The sequence below is a fragment of the Cervus canadensis genome, chromosome 16, assembly GCF_019320065.1.
Source record: "Cervus canadensis isolate Bull #8, Minnesota chromosome 16, ASM1932006v1, whole genome shotgun sequence".
Lineage (NCBI taxonomy): Eukaryota > Metazoa > Chordata > Mammalia > Artiodactyla > Cervidae > Cervus > Cervus canadensis.
Genome location: NC_057401.1, coordinates 53,621,414 through 53,635,370, shown reverse-complemented (window position 1 = coordinate 53,635,370; position 13,957 = coordinate 53,621,414). Strand labels below are relative to the sequence as shown.

The window sequence follows — 13,957 nt, the reverse complement described above, 5'->3', positions numbered from 1 at the left end:
ATCCTCATGCTTATTAGCAAAATGACTTCGGGGGAAGGAAATGTCACAACAGTTTACCTGGCAGGGTTGCTTCATTTTAATGGCTGTGACATGGTATCTGTAACAGCAGAGTTCGCAGGTCCAGGAACCCCTCTCACTGATCCATTTTAGCAAGCACAGCTGATGTGTATACCTAACGGACCCGTCACATCGGCAGGGGTTCAACAGCTCCCCCTGAAAAGAAAACAACTCAGCATGAATCTTTATGCTTGTGTTTCTGTCTTAAAACAGAACACTTGCCTTCTTTTCTTGAAAAGCCATTTACTCAGAAGGATACAAGCATTGAACTCTATCCTAAAAAATGAAATTAAATTTTTATACCTCTGGTGGGAACGAAACTAAAGTCTTAAAACTATTTCAAAGATATTACTTAGAGTCATGACATAAATGTTCTACCAACATACAAAATGTCTGCAAGATATAGCTCTCAATACCCTTGGGAGAAAGCTGTACTATTAAATCTCTTTAATAACTTTTAAGTGGATGGTCAGATGCATTTCCTCTGCAGTTATTCTTAATCATTGCTAAAGAAGAAATGCATGCCATCCCAGAAAGTAGCTTGCAATAGCATTATGCTTTTATTTTTTTCTAAATGTAGCATCATAAATATTGACTTAGGGCACTATATTCCTGAAAGCCTACATGTTCTTATGCAATTTCCTTACTTATAAAAATATTAAACCTAATGTTTTCTGAGACCACACATTTCATAAGAGAGACGTATTATCCTGTTTTCCCCCGCGATTACTTGCTTATAAGTTTGCATACACCTCTAACGGAGATAATAATTTCAGAATTGTGTTTCTAACCAAGTACACTGTTGGCCAAATAGGCTTTCTTTCACAAGATCAAAGTCCATTTTTATTTCTCCTATTAAAAACTCTAACATGCTTTTCACATCAGTGAGACTGAGTCACCAAAATTTGCCATTTTGCAAGGAAAGACTCTGCCCTTTTTGCTTTTGAAATGACTCACTCCCTGTTTGTACTCTAAGACTATCTGCCTCAGGATACACTTGTAGATAAAGGAATATAGGTTGGTTTCTATGTATAAACCAAATCTATTTAGTAATTCACCAAAGAGATACTTATAGCATTATCACTAAAACACCTGAGGAGTGTGTAACTGCAAAACCAGGTAGGAAAAAAAAAATAAGTGTAGACCAAATCAAGCACTATTCGCCACTGGGACAAGGTTATTTGCCTTTAGCAGGAAAGGGACACTCGGTAGCCGCCACGCAACCGCTCAGCCCAGGAACGGAACCCAGAAGCGGGCGCTGTCCGTGGTGCTGAAAGTCGGCCATCCGGACTCGGAGCCAGCCCAGATCTACCCGAGCCCACGGCCCGCTGCCCCGGCGTCCCGCCGGGCCTCACCTGCTCGGCGCCCTGGAAGCAGATCTTGCAGATGGGCTGGTGGTGCTGATGCTGGTGCCCGGCGCGCTGGTCGCCGCCGCCGCCGCTGCTGCTGCTGCGGCTGCTACACACGGAGCGCGTCTCGGGCTGTTCGCCGGCGCCCCGCCGCTCGCCCTCCCCACCCGCGCCGGCCTCGGGCTCCCCGGGGCCGCCCTTCCCAGCCGCCACCTCGGGGACCGTCGCCTCCGGAAGGCGCCTCGGACCTTCGCCGGAGTCGCCGGTCGCCGACACCTCCTGCCCTGCCGGCGGCTGCGGCAGCTCCTCGGCGCCCCGGTGCCGCGGGACCACCTCCGCGGGCGGTTCGTCGGACCCCGCGCGGCGCTCGGGGGACGCGGGCGGTGCCGGCAGGTAGCGAGGGGGCGCGGGGCCCGAAGTCGGCTCTCCCGGCGGCGGCGGCGGCGGCGGGGGTGGCGGCGGGGGAGGCGACGGGGGCGGCTCGGCGTCCCCGCTCTCCGCCCCGCGGCGCCGGCCGCCGCTGTGGCCGCCCTCAAAGCTCATGGTGGTGCCGCCGCCGCCCTCCTGCCAGCCCGGCGAGCGAGCCCGGCTCGGGCTGCGGGCGAAGGGAGAACGGAGGAGGGAGGGAGGGAAGAGGGCGCAGGCGGAGGGTGGGGACTGGGGGCCCGGGCGCCCGGGACTGAGAGGCGGGACGGGGAGGGGACGCAGAGGGTCCGGCGGCGGCGGCGGCGGAGGCTGCTGCTCCGCGGAGCCGCGGGCTCGGCTCTGATGGAGGCGGTGCCCGATTCAGCGGCGCGAGAGAGCGGCGCGGCCCGGAGTGGGGGGGTGGGGGTGGGGGGACACCCGGGAACCAGGGGAGGGGGAGGAGCCGCGCCGCGGAGGGGATGGGCCCGGGAGAAGGTATTCGGCTGGAGCCGGCGCCGGGCGGTAGGCGGGGAGGAGCCGGGGTCGTTCCGGGGGATGGGGAAGGGGCGGGGGTGGGAGGGCGAATGCAAACCCCCGGTGAGGTGCGGAGACGGCGGGCGGGCGGGAATTGGGGGGAGGCGGGTGGGGGAATCCCTGGGCCGCCTCCCGCGACCCCGCCCCGGGGCCGCTCACGTCTGTTCCGGGGCGGATTACCCCTCTCGGAACCGCGCAGCACTGCGGCTCCGGTGGGTGGGGGAGGCGGGGTTGGGGGGGAGAGTCGGAGGCCTCCGGGTCCAGAAACCGTTACCGGATGGGCCAGGGGGATGCCCGCGGGACGGGGCGGGGGCGATCGAACCCGAGACCTGCGTGGGATGGAGGGGGGGCGGGGGGCTCGCGACCCTGCTGCCCCTAGCGCGCCCCAGCCGCCCCCTAAGCAGGGGGCGAAGGAAAAGGCTCGCGGGGCCCTGGGGACTAACGGATGCTCCCCTTAGATAGCTTCCAGCCCCCTGAGCCCTCTCCCTCAAGGGAAGGGCACACTCACGGACCCTCCGGAGCCTCCAAAACAGAACTCACTGGAACTGCATCTTCCTTCTCTGCCCCCCTCGCCCTCTCCCTCCTGCAGTGAGTATCCTGGTTTATCTGAAAATATTCTGGTGACATTGTAAATATCATGTCCTAGAGTGGTTCCTCCTAGTGAACCCTGATGCACGTTTCTGTGGTGGGTGGTCTCTTTCACCCTTGCCATAGAAAGGACTCAAATGACACCTCTCCTGCAGAAGTGGCTGCAGTCGTGGATTTCAATTTTATGCACCCCGAAGCCAGCCAGTTTCTCTGGAACTCCCCTCCGAAAAACCTCCTCTTCCCGCAGGGCAACAAGCTCAGTTCTTTTCTGAAAATAAACTACCTCACCTGCAGGGAACTAGACGGGGAAAAAACCGGTGCACATGCTGTAGTTTCCAAATTCGTACAGTGTAAAATCACAAAGCAATAGATTTATATACTGAAATGTGTCTAGTCAAAGCACTGGTTCTTTTCACTAGTGTAACACTTTGATGTCTTTGACACAACTGACTTGCTCTCCAGGCAGTCGTTTTTGGCTGCATTTTATAGCTGTAGAGCCAGGATCAGACAGGCAAAGTTACTTGTTCAAGGTCACAGAACTATTAACAAAGAACTTTTGAGCTCCCTGACTCCACAGATTTTCTGACTCAAACACCGAATGATTTTTCTCCCAATTCTGTTTCCTGCCTCCTAAAACAATACTGTATTAATAATACATGGCATGTTTGGTGGCACTGACTTCCATTAATAGCTAGATGTTCTTGAATGATTAAGATAAACTACCAGCCTAATTTAATTTTTCCACTATACATTTGGCAGTAAGAAGTATATTTGGTTTAAAAAAAAAAATAGTCCAGCTCCTTCGACAGAAATTGGTTTGGTTGGAAAGCAGAGAAGGAAGTAGTAAAAAAGAAGTCAAGAATGCTTTGTTACAAGTGATTCCAGATGAAAGAGTTACCAGAGATGTCCTCTAACACTTAGCCTCCTCTGACTAGCTTGTTTTTGGTAGCAGAATGGTAAGCAGCAAGCACATTAAAAAAAAAAAATAATAATCCTTGAATGCCCTAGGAACTTATCACACTAAAGAAATATGGTTGTAGATAATGCTTTCATTTTCTGTCTTCACCTGTCAAAATGACATTGCGCAAGATTGTACACTGCCACAAGTCATAATCATAAGCCTTAATCCTAAATTCTTGAATTAAAAGGTGTCTAAATTGTTTTTTAACTCCCCTAAATAATTCAGTTTACGACCAATACATTTCTCCCAAATATGATACAGTCCATCATTATTTGAAGAACCGTATATAAAAGCTGTGAGTTCTGGATAAACTATGTGCAATGACTCAGGCAGCAGAGTAACATGGATGAAAGAGTAAAATGGCCACAATGCTAGATGTGTTCTTTCAGTTGATTGTTGAAAAATAACTCTGGTAAGAGAAAATTACCTTTCCTTATGATGATGAGTAGCCATGTAAAAATATTATTTCCTAGCATCTGCGACCTCCAAAGCTGACCTGAACAAAGGGAAACTTGTTTGTAATCTTCAGTTAACTCAGTAAGTCTTCAATGGATCAAAAAAAAAAAAAAAAACCCTTGTAACCTTGACTGCATCCTCTGCCATAAATATATAAAAACAGTGGAGTGTACTGAAAGGATAAACCACTTTCAACTGCTGGCACCCATATAGGAGAGCTGACAGAGAGACACAGGCATCACATAAAGAACCACAGGGCACCCACAGCCATCAACAGCCATCCAATAGCTGACGTGCGTCCACCAACTAAAAAATGGATGAAGGGAGAGGCAATTCTACCAATCTGAGCAAAAACGGAAAGGCACATCCAACCTATTCAAATGAAGAGAAAGATCTAAGTAACACAAGAGATGCCTGAAAAGTCTCCATCCTCATGTTTTTCCCCACTCCACCCACCCATACATGCAGAGTTACATGTACCTTTACCAAAAGAGGTCTTTCATTATGAACATGCAAACTCTTTAGACACCAGGCGTCTCTTGGAGTTGAATCTAAGGATGGAAGAGAGATGGAAGGACCCCAGGCAACTATGTCCCAAGAATTTCTTTGGTGATATTAATGGATATCTGTACAATATTCTCCTTGAACTTCCCTGTGACCACACCTTGAAGGTGTCCCCTGAAGTCACCTCAGGGATATTAGGTAGAAAACAATTCAAGCTACACTAGGTCAGAGTTGTTTCAGGAATGACTCTGAAGCTACACTAGGTGTGATGATCTTGATGTGTCCTCCAATAGAGTTAGCCTGAAGAGCTCTTTGAAACTGCCTTTCAGATGGACCTAAAAATTATCATACCAAGTGAAGTCAGACAGAGATAAATATATGACATCACTTATATGTGGAATCTAAAAAAGATACAAATGAACTTATTTACAAAACAGAAATAGGCTCACAGACATAGAAAACAAACTTATGATTACCACAGGGTAAGTTGATGGGGGGAAGGAAGGAACAAATTAAGAATTCAGGGTTAACAGACGCAAAGGACTGTATATAAATGCATAAACAATGAATATTTACTGTATATCACAGGGAACTATTAATATATTCAGTATCTTGTAATAGTAGAAAAGAATCTGAAAAAGAATATATATGTATGTATATGCATATATACATATACGAACATGCCTATATATCTGAATATATGTATATACATACATAGTATATCTGAATCACTTTGCTATACACCTGGAACATTGTAAATCAAGTATACTTCAACAAAAAATATTTAAAAGTTGCCTTTCAGTTAAGTTTAACTTTTAGAGATGTTCCAAAATTGTTAACTTGGCACTTTTGGGGTATATTTATTTATCTGTGGTCATCAAGTACAGTACAGAGAATTCTCAATTGTCTTCAAATATCTGAGAGAAAAGTAGTTAAGAACTCAGTATATTATAGAGCAATGAGGTTATGTTGTGTGAGTGGGAGGGTAATTTTAAAGAGGAGAGTCAAGTGCAATCTTGTAAGTTGCAACTACTTGGGGCAGAGAACAGCTTCATTGTATGCTAGAAATGAAGCAGAGTCAGCACCATACCACACAATGCCATGTACAGAAAAGTCCACAACTTATACCTCATATTCGAACCTCCTTATTGAATTCCAAACTTCTGTGTCAAATTGCCACTATGACTGCTCTATGTAGATACCTGAGAGTATTCCAAACTAACCCAGTCCAAAAGCAAACAACCCCAAAACTGCCCATCTCCCGATCTTCATCATAACCAATAAACCAATTCTTCACTCATCCAGGTACTTAAGCCAAAATCCTTGGACTTTGACTTTAACTGTTCAGCTCATATAGTCAGTGTGGCAAAAAATTATCTCACATGTACTTTTTTTATATTTCAAAGTTAACTGCTTTTCACCTCCGTCCCCACCATCCCAGTTCAAACCACCATGATAAGCCAGGTTTATCAAAATAGTCTAGACTCCTGTCACCTACTTCTTATTCTTGAGTCTGTCGCCTACAGCAGCCTGGATGATCCAATTCAAATGAAAGTCCAATCACGTTATCCCCCTGCTTGGTACCCACCAATGGCTTCCCATCACTCTTGGTGCAAATGTCAAAAATCTTAGCATGCCCTACAAAGCCTCAGTGTAGCTCCTGGCTACATCTCTGAAGACATCTATCTCTATATTCTCTCCCCCACCCTCTCCTGGTCCTTATTATTCATTCCTGCCATGCTGGCCTCCTTGCTACGCCCCAAGTAGATTCCCTTCTCACTCCTCATCCAGTTATAATGGCTCACTCCCTCACTCAGATCTGTGCTCCGAGACACTTCAACAGAAAGACCTTCCTCAACCTTCTGACGTGAAATAGAATCCTCCACCCCCATTTTAACTCTAACCTTTGCCCAGTTTTATACTTTCTTAAGTTGATTTACTGCTATGTATATATTTACATAATGTGCACATATTTTGCTTGCTTTTTTTTTTCCTTATCTAATATCTGGATTACTGGAATAGTTTCCCACTACTGAATTCCAGACTTCTGTGTCACTGTCCCGCTGGAACACTTGCTCTGTTGAAGACCATTTTGTTTGCTGCTCTATCCTCAGGGCCTGGAATAGGGCCTGATCAGAGGAGTGTTCAGTCAATCTAACAGAACAAGTGTATGAAGAATTTGGGGCTTCTGTGGTGGCTCAGACAGTAGAGAATCTGCCTGCATTGCAAGAGATTCAGGTTTGATCCCTGGGTCGGGAATATCCCCTGGAGGAGGGCATGGCAATCCACTCCAGTGTTCTTGTTGGGAAAATTTCATGGACAGAGGAACCTGGCAGGCTACAGTCCATGGGGTCACAAAGAGTCAGACAAGACTGAATGACTTTCACTCACTCGCAGTTTCACTCACAGAAACTGAGCAGGTGACTATTAATCAGCTTTCTTGTTTAAGGCACTATGCTGCTGGCTAAACCACAGTTTCCAGGTGGGAATGCAATCTGTAGGACAAGGAAGGATGCAGTCACAGAATTTTGGTGCATTCAATGTGATGCCATTTTTTCCTCATTTCTTTTTTTTTTTTTTTAAATAATATTACTTCAGCCTCCAAGCCCCACACTCTGCCAGCCTGTAGGCCCCAGACACACTTCTTACTCAGAAGGGCTCTCACCCTCCCTGGTGCCTCCCTCCTGTGGGTAACCCTGAGGGGAAAAGCTTTTCCTCATTTCTTAGTCAAATTACCTAAAAATTATTCTTTTCCTTAGAAATTTTTTATTTGCTGCCTAATTTGTCATTTGCTACCAGGCATATTAAGTCAAACTCTTGGTTGACCTGATATGAAGATATCAGAAATTTAAAAGCACACACCGTTGGTCTTAAGGGAAAGTGAAAGCATATGGATGGATGGTATCCATGTCTGAGCAATTTCACTGACCATCCATCATGCTCTTCTTTTGATTTTATACTACACTGCATTCTAATGTGTGTTGATTCAAACTGTAGGTTTCATACCATACTTTCTTTGTATGTATCCTTCTGTCTTTGCCTCTTGTATCTCTCCCCTGTTCTCTGTCCCTGCTGGCTCTTCCACTCATAAAAGCTTCCATATCCAAGCTGACCAGCCAGTCCCCTCTCTACCCTTACTAGATGCCTTGATCCTCACCAGCTTCCTTTGAACTGGCATTTCTCCAAGAAGTTGGCATCTTCTCTGAAAGCTCACCAATATTTAAACTCTGTATACAAGATCTCTCAAAGCTATACTAGCTTCCTGTGGTTTGCTTGGTCACTCAGTCATGTCCGACTCTTTGCAACCCCATGGACTGCAGCACACTAGGGCTACCCGTCCATCATCAACTCCCAGGGCTTGCTCAGACTCATGTCCATCAAGGCAGCGATGCCATCCAAACATCTCATCCTCTGTCATCCCCTTCTCCTCTTGACTTCAATCTTTCTCAGCATCAGGGTCTTTTCTAAGGAGTCAGTTCTTCGTGTCAGGTGGCCAAAGTATGGAGTTTCAGCTTCAACATCAGTCCTTCCAACGAATAGTCAGGACTGATTTCCTTTAGGATGGACTGGTTGGATCTCCTTGCAGTCCAAGGGATTCTCAAGAGTCTTCATCAACACCACAGTTCAAAAGCACCAATTCTTTGCCACTCAGCTTTCTTTATGGTCCAACTCTCACATCCACACATGACTAGTAGAAAAACCATAGCTTTGACTAGAGAACTTAGCTTTGAAAAAGCATAGCTTTGAGAACTTCAAAACAATAAAATAACATCTTAAAGGCATGTTTGATTTGTAAAGGATCATATTGAATTTTTTACAATTTCAAAAATAACCAAGCATTATTTTCTCCCTTGGTCTCCTTACCTTGAAACTTGGAGATACAGAAAGGTTTTTTACCTGACAGGTTGAAGACATAGAAATATGTTCCATCACTGTGTACAATGGAAATTCTAAACCTGACTGACATCTGGAACGCAACTGAATCAGCATGACCTGACAGAGCTACCCAAGCTTTACAAGGATCTTGACTAAAATCAGCTCTGATTCCCCTCTGCTGAAAATCATCTGTTCTTCAACCAAACTCACATATTAAATATGATTTTTATGACCTCTATTATATTATACCTTGCCTTGAGACTAGGCATGCAACTTATCTGCATCTATTTTTTATTATGCTAGATTGTAACATAGTTTGAGCCTGTTTAAATGAATCTTTTATCTGCATATACTATGACCCCTGACACTGAAGTGAAAGTGAAAGTGAAAGTCACTCAGTCTGGAATTCTCCAGGCCAGAATACTGGAGTGGGTGGCCTTTCCCTTCTCTAGGGAAATCTTCCCAATCCAGGGATCAAACCCAGATCTCCCACACTGCAGACAGATTCTTTACCCGCTGAGCCACAGGAGGAGTTCAATAAATGTGTCCTAAATAAGTAAATGGGCTTTCTTGGTGGCTCAGCTGTAAAGAATCCACCTGCAATGCAAGAGACGCATATTTGATCCCTGGGTCAGGAAGATCCCCTGGAGAAGGAAATGGCAACCTACTCCAGTATTCTTGCCTGAGAAATCCCATGGGCAGTTCTAGCCTGGCAGGCTACAGTCCATGGGGTTGCAAAAGAGTCGGACACAACTTAGCAACTAAACCACCACAACAAATAAATATTAACAGAAACTTTAGTTCAAAAAAGCGACCATTTACTTGCCAGAAGTAATTGATAGGAAGACTTCCCTTATGACCCAGTGGGTAAGACTCCACTCTCCCCATGCAGGGGACCCAGGTTCAACCCCTGGTCTGGGAACTGGATCCCACATGCAGCAACAGGAAGCATGCAAGGATGCCACAGCTTGGCTTCAGTAGGCTCCTGGCCTGAATCCTGGTTTCTCTACTCATGGAATCCTAGGGTCTCTACTGTTTCCACAGGGCCTCTGCCTAGAATGGGATCATTGGTCTGTTTCCCTGTGTCTTAGAAAAGTCCATGTTCTGACAAGAAGGGCAGGCAGCTCCATGTTTATACCAGGTTACCAATTTCATCCCCAATTCAACTTCAATCCACCCCTTTTCCAGACACTAAGGTTTTCAGGAAAGGACCATGACTGACTCAATCTTGAAGAAGAGCTTTTGACTAGTCACTGAAGCACCTTCAACAGAATTAGGTGGTTATGGGTAAACAGCAACTCCTCAAAAGGAGATCAGTGTTGCTCTCAGGGGAATGACTGCTTGGCAGATACTACCAGATGCCAACTCCCCCCTCATTGGAATTTGATGTCTAGCCCATACAGTTACAGTACTTGTGAGTTCCTTCCTTCTGTCCAGCTGAGCTCCTGAGCTTAGACCCTCCACAGCGAAGCCAGCAACATCAGACTACAAGCCAAATGATACAGAAATGCACAACTGAGAGTGATAAACAGCAGCTATAAGCAAGGGTTCTTAAATGCAGGAAGTTTTAAATAAGTGAACCTAACTCAATACAGTTAAAGAAAAGTAACTTTTGATATCATGAGCATGAGTTCAGCATGCTGGGGTGTGTGTGTGTGTGTGTGTGTGTGTGTGTGTGTGTGTGTGTGTGTGTGTACATGCCCACATGTCTGTGTGGTGAGGGGATAAATGGATGACTGGGTAGGGGATCTCACAAATGACGGGTATCATCAGAAAGAGAGTGCAAACCATAAAACACTATATTTTTGTGCAATCAATAACCAGCAAGTGACAATTTTTGGTAATGCACTTTGAGAGGTGGATGGACCCGACCTCAAAAAAGCCCTAATCCAACTAAGAAGATAGGCATGTATGTATAAAGATGTTACATAGATTAAAAGTCATATAGGAGGATTAAAAGTGTTATGGAGGTACAGATATAAACAAGTCTGCATGCAAAAGATTATTCATCCTAAGAAAAAGTTTCTCAAAGTGGGTCATTTGAACTGGGCTTTGAAGGCTAGATAGGAGTATGCCAGATGTGCTCCATATCAGCAGCTAACTCAAGAGGTTAGGGAAACTGATGTGAATCTTAGACTCAAGTGTGAGGACTATAGAAACAAGGAAAGGTAAGAGAGGATATGGTTCAAGTTTATAAAAATGAAGATGGTGATGAGAAGGATAAAAGTAGACCTACTACATACTGAAATACTAGAAGAGAAGCACATCTTCTTTTAGGAAAAATGTCACTATCATTTGGTAGTTTAGTCCCTAAGTCGTGTCTGACTCTTGAGACCCCATGGACTGTAGCCCACCAGGCTCCTTGTCCATGGGACTTCCCAGACAAGAATACTGGAGTGGGTTGCCATTTCCTTCTCCAGGGGATCTTCCTGACCCAGGGATCGAACCCAGGTCTCCTTCACTGCAGGTGGATTCTTTACTGACAGAGCCACCAGGGAAGCCCCTTAAATCATTTAATTACCAGGAAGTCACTATTCCATCAAATGCAACCAGAATCACCCAAGAACTGGGAAATAAGCAAATCAGCCTCCAAAAACCAGTGCAGTCCACCCCACACACAACCGCATAAAAATCCATTTACAAATGCTTCCATTTTCTTGTCAGGTGAGACTACTAGCTCTGTTATATCTTATTTTAAATATAGTCCTAAAAAACACACTTATCTACTTTCTCTGTCCACAGCAAACCACAGTTAACAATCTCAGAAGCGTCAGTAGAAGAGCAGTTTCAGGAAACAACAGCTAATCATCCAGCCCTCCTTGCAAAGAAGCAGACCCAGTAATCTTTAAATCTCCAAAGAGTTTATTTCAAAGCAAACAGCTTGGGACTTTCCCGGTGGTTCAGTGGATTAGAATCTGCCTGCCAATGCAGGGGCCACGGGTTCGATCCCTGGCCAGGGAAGGTCCCACATGCTGCAGAGCAGCTAAGCCCTGTACCACAACTACTGAGCCCGTGCTCTAGAGTCTGTGCTCCCCAACAAGAGAAGCCACTGCAACGAGAAGCCCGTTCTCTGCAACTAGAGAAAGCCAGTGTGCAGCCGTGAAGGCTGAGTGTAATCCAAAAATAATTTTTAAAATAAACAAATAAAAGGACACAGCTCTACAGGCAATGCAGTCACCCACTGGAGGTCTGTTTATCTTTTGTGTGTGTGCTCAGTTGCTCAGTCGTGTCCAGCTCTTTTCGATATAGCCCGCCACACTCCTTTGTCCATGGGGACTGACTCGCGCAGTCACTGGTAATGTTAATGAAGCTTGTGACTATCCGAGAATAGTTTACAGCCTGGGCCATGCATGCTGATTAATCTGTAAAGCATCTTGAGACTGTTCTTAAGACTCCCTTTCAATACGGTAAATTACAAACTTTCACCAGTTGAAACAACCAGATTAAAAAGTTCCCTTATCCTCCTCTGGGCAGCGCCCTGTGCCTCCCCCCACCCTCAAAGCCAGGCTGTGCTGTGTCCTCATTCAATCACACTGTGCCCCGTAGCACCCGCACCCACTGACTCTCCCCACTGGCAGATCACAGGTTACTTGAGGCCAGATCATTTATATACATATAAAGTTTATATAGATTGTTCCCAGGGCTTCGTACAAATGCATTCATACATAATGGTTATTCAAAAAAGTTTTATATGAGGAATAAGAGAAAAATGAGGCTTTTGTAACACATTTAAAGAAAATATATGTTAAAAATGAATGAGCCTCCAATTACATGAACAATTCTTTTGCACTTACCCGTGATAAAATTGATTGATCATTTACCAGGTCAAGCATTGGTCCAAGCACTTCACACATGTTCATTTGTTTAATCCTCAGCACAGTCTGTGAAGCGGGTACTATTACCCAAGTTACACTGATGAGGAAAGGGAGGCCAGGGAAATCTACCTGTGACCATTTAGGCAGTTAGTGAGAAACAGTGAGAAACAGAAGCTGCCTTCACACCCCTGCAGTCTGGCTCCTATGCCCCTGCCCTTCAAAGCTCAGGTATTGGCCTCCTGTGTTATCTAATTTACTGCAGATCCAAAAAGAAACTTGTGCGCTGCTAGAGGTAGATAAGATCACTGATGTAGATTCATCAGTTTGGGAAAAAAAACCACAACTCTGTTTTTAAGTTATTCTTCTACCTCTGTTTTTGGAAGTTCACCTATTTTAGATTCTATATATAAGTGAGATCATACATAATTCATCTTTCTCTTTTTTCATTTAACAAATGCTCTCAAGGTACATCGTGTTTTTGCAAATGGCAGGATTTCTTTTTCTTAAGGCTAAATAATATTCCACTGTATATTTAGACAACATTTTCTTTATCCATTTTTCCATTGATGGGCACTTCAACGGTTTCCATATTTGGGCTACTGTGAATAATGTTGTAATGGACATGACAGTACAGAGTTATAAGATAAACTGAGGCATATTAAAATTTTTAAGAGTTGGAGTGAAAATTGATTTAACATCCAATCTGGCATATAAAAAGGAAGGATCTGTACAAAATGACTTTTATAAGCAGAAGGAAACAGGAACAAAGAAGTTATATCAGGTTAAAAGGGGGGAGGAGGGTTGCTGCAAGATTACTCTTCTGTAGGGAATGGCAGGAGGCTATCAGGCAGATTACCCAACTATTACTGATCAGATTACTTCTGATTGGCTGGTTTAAATTTTCATTTTTGGAAGAGCTGAAACTGTAACAAAGTCTCAACTTGGTTACACTGAGTTAAGTCTCCATTTGGTGACGCTGGATTTTAGCATAAGTAACTTCATCTTGTTCCTGCTGTCTTGTTTTTAGCAGAGGTACACTTGACTCTCATCTACATTTTCACATTTTTGCTCCTGAGTAGCAAGGAAAGTTAGGGGCTAGGGGGTGTTATATGCCAGAACTTTTGAGAGTGATAGCATGAAGCATCATAATTATACTCTTAAAACTGTTTCTTGATGCTACTGGCAGAGAGAAAATAACAGCACTGGAGGGGTACTGAGTTGAGTAAGTATGGCATTCCCTGCTGTAACGCTGACCTTAAACAATAAAAACAGACAGTTATCTCACCAAACAGATAATTATCTCACCAGCCTTTACTCCAGGGGCAGCAAAGAAGTGCCATTCAGAAGGTGCGACAATGGCCAACCACTTGAAAGACTGGTAAAGCAAAGGAGAGGAAGCTTTTTATAGAGGA

General features: G+C 44.9%; 1 protein-coding gene across 1 annotated transcript in view; it reads right to left on the bottom strand.

Annotated features, from left to right (window-relative positions):
* Positions 1-2,026, bottom strand: part of MARCHF11 (membrane associated ring-CH-type finger 11) — a 109,465-nt gene extending 107,439 nt beyond the window's left edge. Inside the window, exons 1-2 of the mRNA XM_043489122.1 lie at positions 1,413-2,026; positions 58-213 (exon numbers count right to left, since the gene is read on the bottom strand). Coding sequence (XP_043345057.1) covers positions 58-213; positions 1,413-1,949 — 693 coding nt within the window. The 5' untranslated portion in view covers positions 1,950-2,026. The remainder of the gene's footprint in view (positions 1-57; positions 214-1,412) is intronic.
* Between the last annotated feature and the right edge of the window lie 11,931 nt (positions 2,027-13,957).